Source organism: Nipponia nippon, unplaced genomic scaffold, assembly GCF_047370975.1.
Source record: "Nipponia nippon isolate SJK-2023a ecotype South Korea unplaced genomic scaffold, ASM4737097v1 scaffold_5, whole genome shotgun sequence".
Taxonomy (NCBI): Eukaryota; Metazoa; Chordata; class Aves; order Pelecaniformes; family Threskiornithidae; genus Nipponia; species Nipponia nippon.
The window spans coordinates 1224212-1239629 of record NW_028262369.1 but is presented as its reverse complement, the minus strand read 5'-3'; the positions used below and the strand labels follow the sequence as shown (position 1 = coordinate 1239629).

The following is a 15418-nucleotide window of genomic DNA, read 5'->3' as shown; positions in this document are numbered from 1 at the left end:
ATGTGTCCCCCACGTCCCATGTGTGCCCCACATGTCCCCTGTGTGTCCCCACCCCTCCCACGTGTGTCCCCTATGTATTCTGTGTGTGTCCCCTGTGTCTCCTATACATGTCCCCACATCCCATGTGTTCCCCCTACGTGTCCCGTGTGTGTTCCCTGTGTCCCATGTGTGTCACCATGTCCCCTGTGTTCCCACTATGTGTCCCGTGCGTTTCCCCTGTGTGTCCCCACACCTCCTACGTGTGTCCCCTGTGTCCCGTGCGTGTCCCCTGTGTGTCCCATGCATGTCCCCACGTCCCCTGTGTTCCATCTATGTGTCCCATGTGTGTTCCCTGTGTGTCCCCTGTGTGTCCCCACGTCCCCTGTGTTCCCACTGTGTGTCCCCTGTGTGTCCCCACACCTCCCACGTGTGTCCCCTATATGTCCCATGTGTGTCCCGTATGTCCCCTGTGTGTCCCATGCATGTCCCCACATCCCATGTATTCCCCGTGTCCCGTGCATGTCCCCTGTGTGTCCCCACACCTCCCACGTGTGTCCCCTATGTGTCCCGTGCATGTCCCCTGTGTGTCCCCACACCTCCCACGTGTGTCCCCTATGTGTCCCGTGTGCGTCCCATGCGTGTCCCCACGTCCCATGTGTTCCCCCACGTGTCCGGTGCGTGTCTTCTCTGTGCCCCGTGTGTCCCATGCGTGTCCCCACGTCCCGTGCGTGTCCCCTATGTGCCCCCCCCCCGTGTCCCCTCTGTCCCCCCCGGCCCCCCCCGCCCGCGCGGCCCCTTTAAGGGCGGGGGCGTGGCGCGGCGCGGCCGGGCCGGGCCCGTTAAAGGGCGGCCGCGGTGCGGGTCCGCGCGGGGGCCGCTGCGGGCCGGGGCGGTGCGGTGCGGGGCCGCAGGATGTACACGCTGACGCGGGGCCCCAGCAAGCTGGCCACGCAGCGCCGCACAGGTACCGGGGAGCGGGGGGCCGGGGGGGGGGGGGCGTGGGCAGGGCCCCGGGCCCCGTCCCGCTCCGCTGCCCCCCGCGCCGCCCTGACGCCCCGCCGCCGCCCGCAGGTCCGACGCAGCAGGCGGTGGAGAGCAGCAAGCCGGGCGAGCTGCGGGGCCGGCTCCAGCCCGGTGCCTGGCCCCCCGCCAGGTGAGCCCCGCGGCGGCGGCGCCGGCCGTGACCTTGGGGAAAGGTTACCGGGGCGGTCGGGCCCCGCCGCCGGGGAGGGGGCGGGCCGGGGGCGGGGGGGTGGGTCGGTGCCGGTGGGGGCGGGGGGGGGCAGCGCTGCCGCTGTCCCGCCGCCACCGCTCCCCCCCCCCCCCCCCGCGGCGGGGGGCCCAGCTGGGCCCCCCCCCCCCGGCCCGGGGCCGCTGGGGCGAAGGCTGCTCCCAAAAAGCCCGGGGGAGCGGGGGTTGCGGCCGGCGGAGCGGGCAAAGTGCAGGCAGCAGCGGGCTGCCCGCTCCGGGGGGGTGCCCGCTGCCGGGACCCGGCCTCGCGCACCCCCGCCAGCCCGGGGGCACCGGCTGCACAAACCCGCTGGGGACCGGTGCCCGGGGCTGGCGGGGGGTGCACAGTCGCTGCTGGGATTCACGGAGGCCGTGGGTGGCCCGCGGGAGGGTCCGGAGGCTGTCCCGGTCCCTGCAGGGGGGGCAGCTTTGGGGTGAAGCTCCCAGCTTCTGGCAGAAGCGGCTGGGGGTCTGGGGCGGGCGGTGGAGGGGTCTGGGCAGGGGGGGGTCTCTCTGAGCAGGCAGCCCCGCGCTGGGGGCCCGCACAGCTCTGCCCGGTGCCCCCAGCCTCCCCCACGGATGAGGAAAGCCTCCCCTCCTTCCCGGGACCTTGCGCTAATTAACCAGCGTGGCCGCTCGCCCTCCTTCAGGCAGGCTGCGTGGGCACGCTCCTGCCCGCCGCCCTGCCTGCAGCGGGCAGGGATGCCCGCCCGGTGCCCCCGGCCGCCCCGGGTTTGGGGTGCGTTACCTGCCCCAGGCCCTGCCTGCAGAACCGGCAGGGGAGGTGCGGGCAGGAGCTGCCTGTTCTTGGTCTTGCCCGCCCTGCAAACCGTAACCCATCCACGCTCCCGGCGCCCCTTAGACTTTGTCCCGTGAGAAATGTGGCCGTTGCAGACGTGTCCCTCCCCAAAGCTGGGCAGAAAAGCCAAAATACTGAAGTTTTGCGTTGAACGCGCCCACACGCCTCATCCCAGCCCTTTCCTTTTGATCTGCCCGGTTTCGTGGTTTCCAGGCCGGGGCTGGTTTAAGCACCCTGCTCTGGGGAGAGGATCCCAGCTCCGGGGAAGCCTGACCTGCTGCCAGTTGGCAGAGGGTTTCGTCCCAGTCCTGGGGCACCTCGGGGATGCTCCGGGCGCTGGGGCTGCTCCAGCAAACTGGGATGCTTGGTCTGCAGAGAACGGCATGATGGCGTGTCCCTCTGCCCAGTGCCTAACTGGATTTCACTTCCATTTTCCTGATATTTCGGCAACTTTGGTGGCAGATTCTTTATTTTGGGGCCTGCACTTGGTGCCGGGGCTGGAGGATGGGTGGGAGATGGGCAGGGTGTGCTTTTCCCTGGGGAGCTCCCCTCGCTTGCACCCCTCTCTGCACAGGAGCCCCCTCTCCCAAAAGGTCCCTTTTGGTCCCCTCCCTTGGGGACAGGGCTGAGCGGGGCCGGCTGGCTGCAACTGGGGCTGTGGGCAACCGTGCGCGCCGTGGGGCAACCTGGGGCACGCGAACAACCCCTGTCCTTGCTCCCAGGCGTGGTGGGAAGAGCTGCCGGCCCCCCTCACCGTCCCCTGCCTTCCCCCACAGCCCAGCCCAGAAACTCGTCTTCAACAGAGTGAACGGCAAGAGGCCGCAGGTGCTGCCGCAGCAGGTCTCGGCCCCCGAGGAGTGCTACACGCTGGCCCACGAGGAGAACGTCCGCTTCGTCTACGAAGGTGAGGGCAGAGGGTCCCTGGGGACAGCGCCCGCTCGCCGTCGCATCCCCGGAGGGCTGGAGGACAGCGGGGTCCCTCCCGAGGCAGCTGCATGGTGCTGGGGACCTCGGTGGCAGGGGTGGGGTCCCCGGCCTGGGCAGCTGCCCTCCCTTGCGCCGGCTCCTGCTCCTCTCCCGCAGCCCCCCCCCTGGCTGGGAAATCCCCCTCCCCAAACCATCCCCTGCCTGTTCCCCCCACCCCAGCCTGGCAGCAGGTAGAGCAGCAGCTGGACGGCAGCCGGAGCGGGGAGAGCGCCTGCGGCCCTGTGCAGTACGTAGAGAAAAACCCCAACCCCGGACTGAAAAGTAAGTGGGAAGCAGTCGTGGTGCTCGGGGTGCAATGAGCTGGCGGGGGCTCAGCCGGGCACCTGAGCAGGGCTGCGGTGGGAGGAGGAGGAGGATCCCGGGGCTGGGTTGGGTCTGTCCCGCCGGTGCTGGGGGGTAGCTGGCCCCCGGCACTGTGGTGGGGATGTCCCACCGTGCCCCCTCGGAGGAGCCCAAGCAAGCAGGACGCCTGGGTGCTGACTCTCCTGGAACTCATGCCTTCTCCAGCCACCAAGGTGGGTTCAGCATCGTGCTGGAGGGGAGCCCCCGGGTCCCGCTGTGGGGACCTGCCTCTCCCGCGGCCCAGCAGGACCCAGCCGGAGCGCAGTGAGGACGGGGACACCGTGCTCCTCTGATGGCAGCTGGAGCAGGGGCTGTGCACGCAGCCTGGGGGCCAAGAAGTCCCCAAGAAGAGAAGGTCCCTGTAAACCCAGGCTGGCCTTTTGGGGACAGGGCACAGGGGCGGGGGAGCCTTTGGGGTGTCATTTTTTCCAGTGGCAAATGGCGTGGTTCAGGGGGATCACCCGGGGCGCTGCTCCCTGCTCCAGCTGCTACGTCCTCCTCTCTCCCTCCCCTCTCTTTCAGACTTTGTTCCCATCGACCTGGAGGAGTGGTGGGCGCAGCAATTTCTGGCCAAAATTGAAAACTGCTCATAAAAGGGAAGAAAGGTTTGGGTTTGGTTTTTTTTAAGAGAAACAGTGCTGAGAGCATCTGGGCAGAACCCAGAATCGGTGGCATTTTAAAACCACGTTTTTAAAAGATGACCGAAGCGAAGTGACCCACGCTGCCAGCCCAGCGAGGCCAGCGGGACCGGACCACAGCCATGCCCGGCCGCGCGCCCTCTCCCTGCGCCCAGCGTGGAGGAGCAGCGTGCGGCCCCGGCCAGGATTCCTTAAGTGCCAGTTCTCGGATCGCTGCAGCTCCTGCAGCCTCCAGCTCCCAGGGACACTGCGGTGCCGTGCTGGGGCCGAGGAAGCGGATCCCCTGCTGCGGCCGTAGCCACGGGGAGGACAGCGGGGTGCTGTAGCAGGGACCGCCAGACAATAAAGCGCTGAGACTGCCAGTGGAGAGGTGCTTGCGGGCCGGGGAGGAGGTGTTTTGCAGGAGGTGGCGAAGCGGCTGGGGTGCAGCATTGTGCCCCAGGCTGGCGTGGAGCGGGGCACCCCTGTGGAGGGGGACGCTCCTGGCTGAGCGGGTGCCGTGCTGCTCTGGAGGCAGAGGGCTTGGAGCATCTCCCTGGAGCTGCATCCTTGTCCCAGCGCTGCCTCAGCACCCTGGGCTCAGCCAGGGGCTGGCGCTGCCTTGGGGGTGGGGTTGGGATTGGGGTGGGGGAACGGGGGCAGATGCATGGGCATCCAGAGCCAGGCTGCAGCGTGGAGGTAGGTAAGGCTGCAGGAATGGGGGTGCTGGGGCAGCCCCCCCGGCCACGCACGCCCTCGCCAGTGCTCTGACAAGTGCCGTTTTGAGGGCCGAGCTCAAGGTCTCCCCCTTGCCCATGGCTGGTGGGGGGGCAAAGAGAGGGTGGTTGTGGCTACCTGTGGTGGAAGGGATGTGGCCCCCCCCACTTCTGCCCCCAGAGGCACCTGGCGTGCAAAAATCCCTCAGCCCAGGGGCTTTTCCAGGCTGCACTGAGCCCTTCCCGGTCAGGTTTTGGAGGTCATCCCTGTCCTTCCCCCAGGCAGAGAGCAGGAGCATCCCTGTCCTCCAGCCCAAGCCCACCAGGGCTGGAGCTGCTCTCTGATTCCGAAAGAGGCCAGGAAACAGCCACTGGAAAAAAAAAAAAATCATCTTTATTATTCCTATGATGGGAATAACAACCACTCCGCAGCCAGAGGGGAGCCGCAGCCACCTGGAACCCACGCTGCTTCTCCCACCGCACATGGCCACCGCAGCCTGGGATGCCAGAGCGTTGCCGCCAGCGGCCACGGCCCTGCCAGCATGAAACCTGGCTGGCCGCGGCAGCAGCGCCCGTCGGGGAGCAATCCTGGTCCCGGTCCTGCCCCGGGCTGGCGCGGCTCGGCCCTGCGGCTGTAACCACGGGGGTCGAGCACCAGGCACAGCCGGCAGCTCCTGCCAGGGGGGGTACAGCACCGTGACCAAGAAACGCTGCTTCCCTCAGCCGTTCTCCGTTTGGGCCAGGGTGACCCTGGCGGTGGTGGCTGGTGCCAGGAGATGCTGGCCTTGCCATTGACTCCTCTACCCCGGCTCTGCCGGGGTTACGCTGCCTCCGTGCCACCTGCCCCAGGAGCCTTGCAGGGTTGGGGGTTGTTGGGGTCCCTTGCACCGGTACCCCAACAGGGCATGTCCTGGGGGGCCCAGCTGCCCCGCCTGCTGCCACCATCCTCGGTACCTGGCATAAGCCCAGGCTGCAGTTTGGCATCCAGCCCTCCCACAACCCCCCTTCCCACTGCTCCCCAGCCCAGGCAAAGCCCCGAGGCCTCTGCTGCATCCTGCCACATCTCCCCTTCCAAAAAAACCCAGTTACTGGGAGTCCCAGCACTTCCCGGGGGCCTCCGGGTCCCCTCCCACCAGAAAGCGTCCTGGTCGCTGGTGCTGGGGTCTCCCACCGCGGGGTGCCCTGGCAGCGGCCGGCTCTGCTGCCTGCAGGGATGCTCCCAGGGAGCGAACCCTGTGTGCCAGCAGCTCCAAAGGGCTCCGAGGGGTTCCAGGGCTGCCGTTCACCTGCTGGCTGCTTACTAATCGAACCACACATCGTTAAGATCCAGGGAAATTCTTAGTAACATGATGCACCATCGTTTGGAACAACAACATTAGGCAAAGGGGGAAAAAAAAGGAACAGGAAAGAATGAGTCAGTCACAGGAACAAAACAAAAACCCAACCCAAAAATATAACCCAACCCCTGACAATGCAATCACTTAGAAGGGAATCAGCACCCCTCGCCATAAATATTAATTCATTTTATATGTGCAATTGTGTGTATTACTGTAGTGCAAATAGCTCTGCATTGATCGCGGAGCAGCCGGCCCGAAGGGGGCTGCCCCAGGTGACACAGGGACTAGTTAAGGACAGACGAGAATCAACACGGACTTCAAACAAACAAACAAAAAAAGCAACCCAACCACTGGGAAACGCCAAAAAAGAAATCCCAGGCGCTGCCTCCGACTCGGCGCGGGCAGGGCTGGGCAGTGCTGGTGCCTCGTGCACCGTGCCCGGCAGCAGCCCCCAGGGCCAGGCAAGGGCAGGACAGTGCCGTCGCGCCCTGCCTGCTGCCGGAGCGGCCTGGCGCGGTGCGGAGGGTGTGGGGACAAGGAGGGGGACACGGGACAGGCGCGCGCCGGTCGGAGCTGTGCAGGGTGTCGGGGGAGAGCACAGCAGGACACGGGCGCAGCAAGAGCATCGCTGGCCTTCAAAACCGGCCCTGCGGCTGCGTAGCGCACTGCAGGGCAGTGCTGCTGGTTAAACCTTTCCACGGAGGCAATAGTGAGCCCAGCAGCGTCCCCGGGCACCCCGCGACACCTCTCTCCATCCCACCGAGCCCAGCAGCGTCCCCGGGCATCCCGCGACACCTCTCACCCATCGCTGCCTTTGGCCCGAGCTCTGGCTCTGCAGCCGTACCCGTCACGTGCTGTGCCAAGGGACTGAGCTCTGGGCATTTCTCCATCACCACCTCCTCCCTCCGGCCCAGCGCCAGCACCCAGCACCGCACAGCCAGCTCCCCGGCACAGCCCGGGCCGGTGCCAGCTCCTCGGGACAGGCGGAGCCTCCTCCGCCACGCAGGGGACAGACGGACAGCTTGCCTTGGCCCCTCCAGCTCCACACGAAGTGCTTCTAAGGGTAACCACAGCGCGTCCTCATGAACCCAGCGAACAGTTTGGATCTAAGCTATTTGACAGCCTCCTGTTGAATCACGAGCAAACCACCGAACGAGACACGTTGACATGCGGGCAAAGACCACGAAGCAGCGTCCTGATGGGCGCGGGGAGGGAAGAGGGGCGCGGGGGAAGCGCGGTGCCGTTTGGGGACAGCATCCCGCTCCTCCTCTGCCAGCCCAGTCCCCAACACCCATCTCCACCCACCCAGGCTCCCCCCCCCCTGCTTTTTGGGCTTTTTTTTTGCCGTATAGATGGGAACGAAGGCTGGAGAGTGGAAGTGTCACATGCACACACACACTCACACGCAGACCCGCGCCGGCACTGCGGCGGCACGCGATGCACACACACCATTTGTGGTCCCGACGGCAGAAGGTACGACGCCATCCTCTCCCCCCTCCCCGGTGAAAAGTTTCTTACATTTATACATTGTTTAAGACACGCCGATATATAAATTACTGTCTCTATATATACTATGTATAGGCAGCAGGGCCAGTCCATGAGGAAGGGCACCAGTGGGGGCTTCTGCTCATTTCCCTCGGTCCTCTGTGTAGTGCTGGAAGCGAGTGAAGCTCATGAAGACTTGCTCCAGGGATATCTGGCTCACCGAATAGTCTTCCAAGCGATACTTCTCTTTGGCTTTCTCCAAGGCCCCGAAGACCTGCAAGGGACGGCGCGGCGGTTACTGCAGGGCACCTCGGCCGCGGGAGAGCCCCGCGGGCCGCGACTGAGAAAGCAGAAGACGCCTCTTCCTCCCGGGAGACCCGGGGGAGTGAAACCTTCCCGAGCAGGAGGCGGCGGGCAGCCAGGGGGTGGATTACTTCGCAGTAATCCATCAGTAATCAGTAACTCAGTACCTGACCCCATTTAAAAATATCTATGATACATACGCAGATATCTACGTGTGGTCTTCTATATGTACCCCTGGGCTGGGACCCCAGCCCAAGGCTTCTGCTCAATACATTATATAGAGAAATATATTAGTATTTATACATTATACAATACATTATATATATAAAATATATATCTAATATATAAAAAACTATACAGCATACTATATACACTATACTTAACTATCTGTGTATAGTATAGTTTTTATATATGGTTATATACTATAGATATAGTTTTTACACAATCTGTGTACTATGTAGTCTATATATAGTATACTCTATATATTGTATACTATACACTATATTCTGCTATATACTCTAATCTAGAGTATATAAGTATATATATACGTTTCTATATGTATCTGTATACTATATACTCTGCATATAGTGTATATAGTTTTTTATATATCTGTATACTGTATGCTCTCTATACTCTCTATATATGCTCTATATGGAGTATATATATGGGAACATGGATGGCACTGGTGGACACAGCGCTGACCCGCCAGAACCTCTCTGCTCCCTGCTGCTGTATATAGTATTTATAGTTTTTTATATATCTGTATACGATATACTCCATATGCTCCCTATACTCTCTATATACTCCATATAGAGCATATATAGAGAGCAAACACACACTATATGCAGCAGCAGGGAGCAGAGAGGTGCTGGCGGGTCGACGCTGTGTCCACCAGTGCCACGTTCCCAGCCGGGAGATGCGGGGTGGGAAGGATGCAGCTACCACCCCCCCCCCCCTTCCCGCGCCCCCCGAGCCTTCCCGGGACGCTGCGAGGCACCAACAAAGGCACGATCGGCTCTGGCTCCCCAGGGGGACCCCGCTTGCCCTCCGGAGGGCTGCGGGCAAGGGCAGCCAGGTCAGGGGGGGACGGAGCGGCCCCGGTGCGTTGCGGGTGCTCGCGTGCTGACCGTACATGCAGGCGACCTGTTTGGGCCAGGAGGTGGGAGAGGGTCAGGGAGAAAACCACTTTTTACTGAGGTCGTTTGTTATAAATCACCCGGCTTTTGGACAGAGCGTGGCTCTGGAAGGAAAGGAAGATGAGCTGAGCGTGAAAGCGAAGCATCGAGAGCACACGAAGGGGCAGGAACAGGGCTGCCCCTCCAGCCTCCTCCCGCAGAGGGGTGGGACGTGCTCCAGCACCCCCTTACCTGTGCCCAGCTGAGGTTCTTGTTGGTCAAGTGATAATGTACCATGCCCTGGTGCTCGTGTTTCAGGACGCTGCCTGGGAGAGACGAGCAAGGAGAGGCTCCGAGTTAAGACACTCGCTGAAGCGCACGAGCAGCATCCCCCCGTCCCATGGAGGGCAACCGCCCCAGCAGCTCACGGTACCTGGGAAAGTCTTCTCCACGAAGGCCTTGAAGGACTGCAGCTCCCCCTCCTCCTCACTCCGCGTTTTGGCCAGCAAGGTGTAGCCGCTGCCGAACTTGCTTTTCAGGTGCTGGGGGCTGCCCAGGCACTTGAACTGCCCGTTCACCATGATGGCCAGCCGCGTGCACAGGGCCTCGCACTCCTCCATGCTGCAGGACAGAAGAGGACTTGTTCAGCAGGGCAGGAGCACCGAGACAGAACAGCAGAAGCTTCTGGGAAGGGGCTGGAGGTGGATTTTCTCCTCTCCAAGCTTTCGGAGGAGGAGGATTTGGGTAAAGCCAGCCGCTGCTGGCTGCGGGAGTGCCCACCCACCAGGCTCTGGAGGTGGGTCCCATCCCCTGGACCCCACCACCCTCCTGGCTGCTCCCTGGTCTCTCAGGCCAAGCCCTGCACGGACGAGTGTCACCTGTGGGAGGTGAAGATGATGGATTTGCCACACTCCCGCGTCCGCGTCACCGCGTCCCAGAGCAAACGTCGGGCCACAGGGTCCATGCCGGTGGAGGGTTCATCCAGGAAGATCACGGGGGGACCACCGATGAGGGCAATGCCAGCGCTCAGCTTCCGCTTGTTACCACCGCTGCAGAAGGAAACGGGAATGGGGACAGAGACCCGACATGAGCACAGGGAGAGCCCCACAGGACGAGGGGCGGAGGGCAGGGGGTGTCTCCACGTCTCCTCTCACCTGTAGGTCCTCACGAGCTTGTCGGCGTGGGGCTCCAGGAGCAGTCCTCTCAGCATGTTCTCCACGCAGCTGCCGATGTAGCGCTCGGGGATGCCCCGCAGCCGGGCGTACATGCTCAGGGTCTCGCGGCCCGTCATGTGGTCCAGGAGGGCATCAAACTGCGGGCAGTAGCCGATCCGCTGCTGGACCTTGGGGCAAGAGGAACCCAATGGGGATTAGCTCACAGGCAGGTCTCTGCAAGGAGGTGTCCAAGCCAGAAGGTGCCTTGGCACCCACAGGGCTTTGCTCTGCACTTTGCACCTCTGCAAGGTTTTCGCTCAAAGCGCTGGGGACTGAACTGCAGCTCCGAAACCACAGGTGAAATGAGAGGGAAATTCTCCCGTCGCTGGAGCGGCCGGGCGGGCGGGATGGACACACGCAGCACGCCTCGGGACGGCAACCGCGTGGTCCCAAGGAACCAGTTTCCCAAGCTGGTTCCTCATTGTGAGGGGCCATTTCAGGTGGGCCCGGCTCTCAGGAGAAGGAAAGCACTGGAGGGTCTGTACCTTCCCCATATCCTAGTCTCCTCTGGGGCCAAGAGCCCAACAGAAGGCAGAGTCCCAGGGGAGGAAGCAAGCAGGGCCATGCTTTCAGGGCAGACCTTCCCTGTGTTCTCCTTGCCTGACGTTGTCTGGGGTTGACAAGGGTAGAGGTATCCAGGGATTGAACTGAAAGCCTGACCCCTGCTCACCTCTTGCTTTTCCAAAGGGAGTGGGCAATTCCCAGCAAGGAGACCTCTAGCCGGGGTCTGGAAAGGTTTGACCCGCTTGTTTCAGAGACCATCACCCAGCTGTGATCACTAACGCACGTTTTGCACATCTCCAACTATGGAGCTAAACCCTTTGATGAAGGGTTTGCCACCCTCGCAAGGTTTGGCTTCCATTTGTTTCACATCTGTCATCTCAGCGGAGAGGGGACTGCTTCCACGGGGCCAGATCTTGGAGAGCTGGGCCAGACAAGGATGCAGCCTCCCTGGGATATTACCTCCACCCCTGGGAACCGCAACCGTGTCCTCCTCAGAGGCACTCGCAAGGTGGCCCGGCCCGGCCAGACGCAGGACTGTTTGTAACGCTGCCCTCCGCCCCTGCAGCCCTCGGTACCTTCTTGATGTTGGCCAGAATGCTGTGGCCATCCACAAAGGCGTCCCCCGACGTGATGCTCTCGTCACCAGTCAGCATCTTGAAGGTGGTGGTTTTGCCTGCTCCGTTGAAGCCAAGAAGGCCAAAGCATTCCCCTTTGCTGACTGCTAAGGAGATCCTGTCCACCGCCAGCAGAGACTCCCGGCTGTCATAGACCTGGTGGAGACCAACACACAAGACATGCCCGTCACCGCCCGACGGCACAGCAAGGCACGCGGTGGCTTTACCAGCCCCGTGAGGACCATGGCTTAGCTGGCAGCAGGATGCTCAGGAAAGGCCATGCTCTCCTCACCTTGGTGAGCTCCTTGATGACCAGAGGGCTGCTGAGAGATGACAGCAGTTCTGGTGGCGACTCCAAAACCTTCTTCCTCTCATCTGCCACGTCCCGGTCCTCTGGCATCACAGCCACCCTGTTCAGCAGTGCCACCTAAAAACGGGGGAAGAAAAAAACCCTCTTTGCCACCTGGCTGCTGTTGGACAAATGGGTTCCTCCAGTGCCCCCAACCGGGGCAGGATCCATCCCTTCCATCAGCCACCTCTGGGGACGCCTCACTCCCTTTGCCAACCCATACGCTCAACAGGATTGGTCCCTCCACACAACCTGCTCCAGGGGTGCTCCCTGGGAAGATGACTTAGGTGAAGAGGGCCTGTCTGCAGCTTGTAGGGACTCCTGGGCTTGCTCTGGAGGGCACCTTACTTCTCCCTCCCACATGCTTCAGCTCACCCATTTCCGCCGCCTGCAGATGCCACAGACCAAAGTCCTCAGTCTCCAGAGAAGGTTTGTCTCAATGAGGAAAAGGAGGAAGAGGAAGGAGAAACCCTGGATGGTCAAGGAGGTCAGGTATCGTCCGATCCCAGGTGTCTCCCAGGAAAAGTAGTTCATCTGATAACTGATATCTGAGCAGGGATGGAACAAAATCAAGACTCGGATCAATCCAGACTCTGGGGAGGGGCAGGTAAGCCCCAGAGAAAGCTGTGAGCCCAAAGCTTTGCCAGGCTCATCTCCATCCCAGCCCACACTGGGCTCCCTGCCCACAGCTCTTTCCAATGCTTCCCACAAGAGGATTCAGGTCTGGAGGGGATCTGGCAGAAGGTGCCCAGTGGAGGCACACAAAAGAGATCAAGTCACTCTTGGGACTGGGATTTCTTTACTTGTCTATGAAGTTTTCCCTAGCCCACGTTTCCCTCCAAATCATTAGTAAGAAAAAGATTTCTTAATTGGATCACCTATGAGTGTCAAACGCTGCCCAGTTTTTGCTTTAAAATGGTACCTGGAGCTACTGCCCAGGTTGGGTTAGAGGCCCCATGGTACTGCCCAGCTCCACCCCCCACCCCAGAGACCCCCCAGTGCGGCTCCGGTGGGATGGCCAGGATGGGCAGGTGAGGACCAACACAGAGACTCACTGAACGCCTTGCAGATGAAGATGGCTTCAACGGAGGAGGTACAAAACTGAATGAACTCGTAGTTCTGGTAGAAGTCACTGATGCATTGGCCCAAGCAGTAATTGGGTAAGACGAGAAAGACTTTATCCAGGGTTTTGGAGAGGTCCACCAAGCCCAGCTCTGAAAGAGGAGCACAGGAGGATCAACAGATTGGAGTTAGCCGGTTTTAGAGAAAGACCCTGATACTTCCAAGTTCAGAAGGAAACCAACAGATTTTGTCATGTTTAATGGGTAAGAATGGACTGTCACAGGATTTTTTTGCTAGTGTGGGGACAGCCCTGGGGTGAAAGAGTCCCCTTGGGGGCTGGATCTTCTTGGTGAGAGCAGGGTGCAGTGCTGGGCAGGCAGGGAGGGCAGCGACCCACCTGGGATGCTCATGATGGTGACCGCGAGGAAGGTGGCCGTGCCTGAGAGGATGTTGAAGATGGTGAGACGGGTGTAGGCCGTGGCTGCCACCGAGAAGAAGAAGCTGAGGAGGTACATGAGGGGGATGATGGCCCAGCCATAAAGGAGGAAGATCAGCATCACATCAACGAGGTGGCTGTCTTGGGTGAAGGCTTGCACATCAAAGGCTTGGAATATCACCTGGGGCACAGCAAGGCGAGGAGAATGCACGTTTGTCTTGACCCGGATAACCCCTCGCAGATGGTTCCTACCAGCAGCCCGTGCCTGTCCCCAAGGGAAGCCCTCCTTCTGCAGACTGGGATGCAGAAGGGCAGATCTGGGGAATTCCTCTCCATGCTCCCATGTGTTTGAGATTTTCTGGTGCCCACACCCAAGTGTTCAGGTGCCAGAGGCTGCAGTCAACTGACCCAGCTGGTTGGCCATGGCCCAGCTCCCAGCGGGACCAAGGGACAGCTTTCTCGCTAGTCCTTTCTATTAACTGAGGCAATGCCAGCGGCCTTATCCTTTCCCCTGCACCCACACACAGCCCAGCTCTCCCAGAGGAGCAGCACCCAGAGCTCCCAGCCAAGGGGCAGACAGGAGGGTGTCAGGGGTGACTCACCAGCATCAGGGCACAAGGGATGAGGAAGTTGATGATGTCCCAGAGCAGGGCGGAAAGCCAGAAGTTGACCACGTAGACGCCGCTGACAAACTGGACGTGCTTGGCTTTGATGGCCCGCTCGCTGACCAGCAGCAGAGCGAAGGTGCTGGCGAGCGAGGCCATGCCGTACAGCAAGTTGATGGCAATGGCGAACCCGGTCTGGCCTCTGCGGAGAGAGCGGCGGGGCAGGTTAGGACAGGGACAGCTCGACAAACCAACACTGAGGCTGCGCGGGGACAGCACACCCACACCGTGCTTCTTGTGGAGGCTACGCTCACCCAGCCAGCCAGCACGCAGAAGAAACACCCCACAATAAAAGCGCACCTCAGTAAGATGGCATCTCCCACGCACAGCCCACCTAGCACACCACAACCCCCCACCCTGCCTTTGTGAGGTCCCACGCGTGTCCCCTCTAGTACAGGTGAGGTTCAGAGACCCTGGATGCAGGATTTAATGAAGCGTACAGCCATACACACCCCTCTGCTCTGAGCACCGGGGGGAAACCAACCCCAACCAGTATCTAGAGGGGAATACCCAACCACTGAGATGTGCACGGGGTGACGTGGCTGCCAGGCTCAGGCAGGTCTGTCACCTACGCAGCTTTGCTCTCCTGACCTCCTGAGTACAATCACAGCTATGTTTGGCTCCGAGAAGCTCCAACCTGGCTCCTCCACTGATGCCAGTACAACCAAGCCAATCTGCACCCATGGAAGTCACAAGCCCCATCACGAAAGCAAGCGCTATGCCACCAGACGTACTCCATGAGCTGGTCTTTGGCCTTCTCAGTGATGTTGCGGGGCTGAGGGTAGTTGGTGACTGTGATGGAGGCGTTGGGGCCTGCCAGTACCCTGAAGACAGCGTTGTCGGCCAGCATAAGGGCCGTGGCGGGGGAGTGATACGCCTGGTTGTTGAAGAGCGCGGTGACCACCGTGCGGTTCCCGGCTCCTTCGAAGGAGGCGGCTGCGATGTAGTGCTCGTTGAAGGCTCCCCCTTCCTCGGAGGCTCTTGAGATGAGGTACTCCTCCAGGCCACCTGCCGAACACCACGGCTGTTATGAGCAGGCTCCGTCACATGAGAGCTAACTGGAGCCAACTGGAAAAGAACCCAAGCAACCCCAGCCCTGGTGGCCCACCCTAGCCCTGATGATGGCCACACATGCAGGGTTATGGAGAACACAGCTCTGCTTGGGTGAGGAGGGGTCCTGCCAACTGTGGGACTCTCCCGTGCAGGAGAGACGTCAGATATGCCGCAGCTGGGAACCGAGCCACCCACACCAAGGGCCCTGGCAAGAGAAGCCCATGGCTCCTGCACACCCCGCCAGGCATCGCCTGCTCCACTGGTGCTCCGTGAACCCTCACCCAGCACCTCCAGCGGTGACTGACGCTGGGCGTCCAGCAGCTCCATGTACTGCTCCGCCAACCTCTGTGACAGACCCGAGGCGGACGAGATGCAGAAAGGCACGATGGTCTGGCCGTAGGGCTCCAGCGTCAGCCTCAGCAGGGAGGAGTCCCTGGGTCCCGGGAAGGTCTTGGCCACGACGAGGGCAAAGGCAGTGAAGATCAGAGGCACGAGGAACTGTGCTGCCACCATCTTCCAGTTGCGCCAGCTGTACATGGCTCGCTTCATGAACATGCCATAGAACTGCTGGCAGCACAGGTAGAACTGGGAGGGGAGAAGTCAGGTCAACA

The 15418-nt window shown here is 61.4% G+C and overlaps 2 protein-coding genes across 3 annotated transcripts in view; one reads left to right on the top strand and one right to left on the bottom strand.

The window, feature by feature from the left end:
* The first annotated feature begins 800 nt into the window (after positions 1-800).
* MCRIP2 (MAPK regulated corepressor interacting protein 2) lies at positions 801-4337 on the top strand. Its single transcript, XM_087732944.1, has 5 exons — positions 801-943; positions 1051-1132; positions 2785-2912; positions 3155-3256; positions 3860-4337. Exons 1-5 carry the CDS (start codon positions 892-894, stop codon positions 3928-3930), a joined length of 435 nt encoding a protein of 144 aa, XP_087589070.1. The 5' UTR covers positions 801-891; the 3' UTR covers positions 3931-4337.
* Positions 4338-5735: 1398 nt separating this feature from the next.
* The window catches only part of ABCA3 (ATP binding cassette subfamily A member 3), a 31335-nt gene continuing 21652 nt past the window's right edge, over positions 5736-15418 (bottom strand). For both annotated transcript variants that reach the window (XM_087731974.1, XM_087731975.1), the window contains exons 19-31: positions 15089-15392; positions 14489-14762; positions 13692-13896; positions 13051-13270; positions 12647-12805; positions 11967-12139; positions 11535-11669; positions 11204-11398; positions 10065-10252; positions 9789-9959; positions 9344-9531; positions 9163-9236; positions 5736-7766 (exon numbers count right to left, since the gene is read on the bottom strand). In XM_087731974.1, the coding sequence (XP_087588100.1) occupies positions 7635-7766; positions 9163-9236; positions 9344-9531; positions 9789-9959; positions 10065-10252; positions 11204-11398; positions 11535-11669; positions 11967-12139; positions 12647-12805; positions 13051-13270; positions 13692-13896; positions 14489-14762; positions 15089-15392 (2418 nt within the window). In that variant the 3' untranslated portion in view covers positions 5736-7634. The remainder of the gene's footprint in view (positions 7767-9162; positions 9237-9343; positions 9532-9788; positions 9960-10064; positions 10253-11203; positions 11399-11534; positions 11670-11966; positions 12140-12646; positions 12806-13050; positions 13271-13691; positions 13897-14488; positions 14763-15088; positions 15393-15418) is intronic.

Excerpts from the sequence above, each read along its gene's own strand:
- MCRIP2 (XM_087732944.1), top strand. The coding sequence starts at position 892 with ATGTACACGCTGACGCGGGGCCCCAGCAAGCTGGCCACGCAGCGCCGC. Across the intron at positions 944-1,050 it reads GGCCACGCAGCGCCGCACAG|GTCCGACGCAGCAGGCGGTG; the intron begins GTACCGGGGAGC and ends CGCCGCCCGCAG. Across the intron at positions 2,913-3,154 it reads CGTCCGCTTCGTCTACGAAG|CCTGGCAGCAGGTAGAGCAG; the intron begins GTGAGGGCAGAG and ends CCCCCACCCCAG.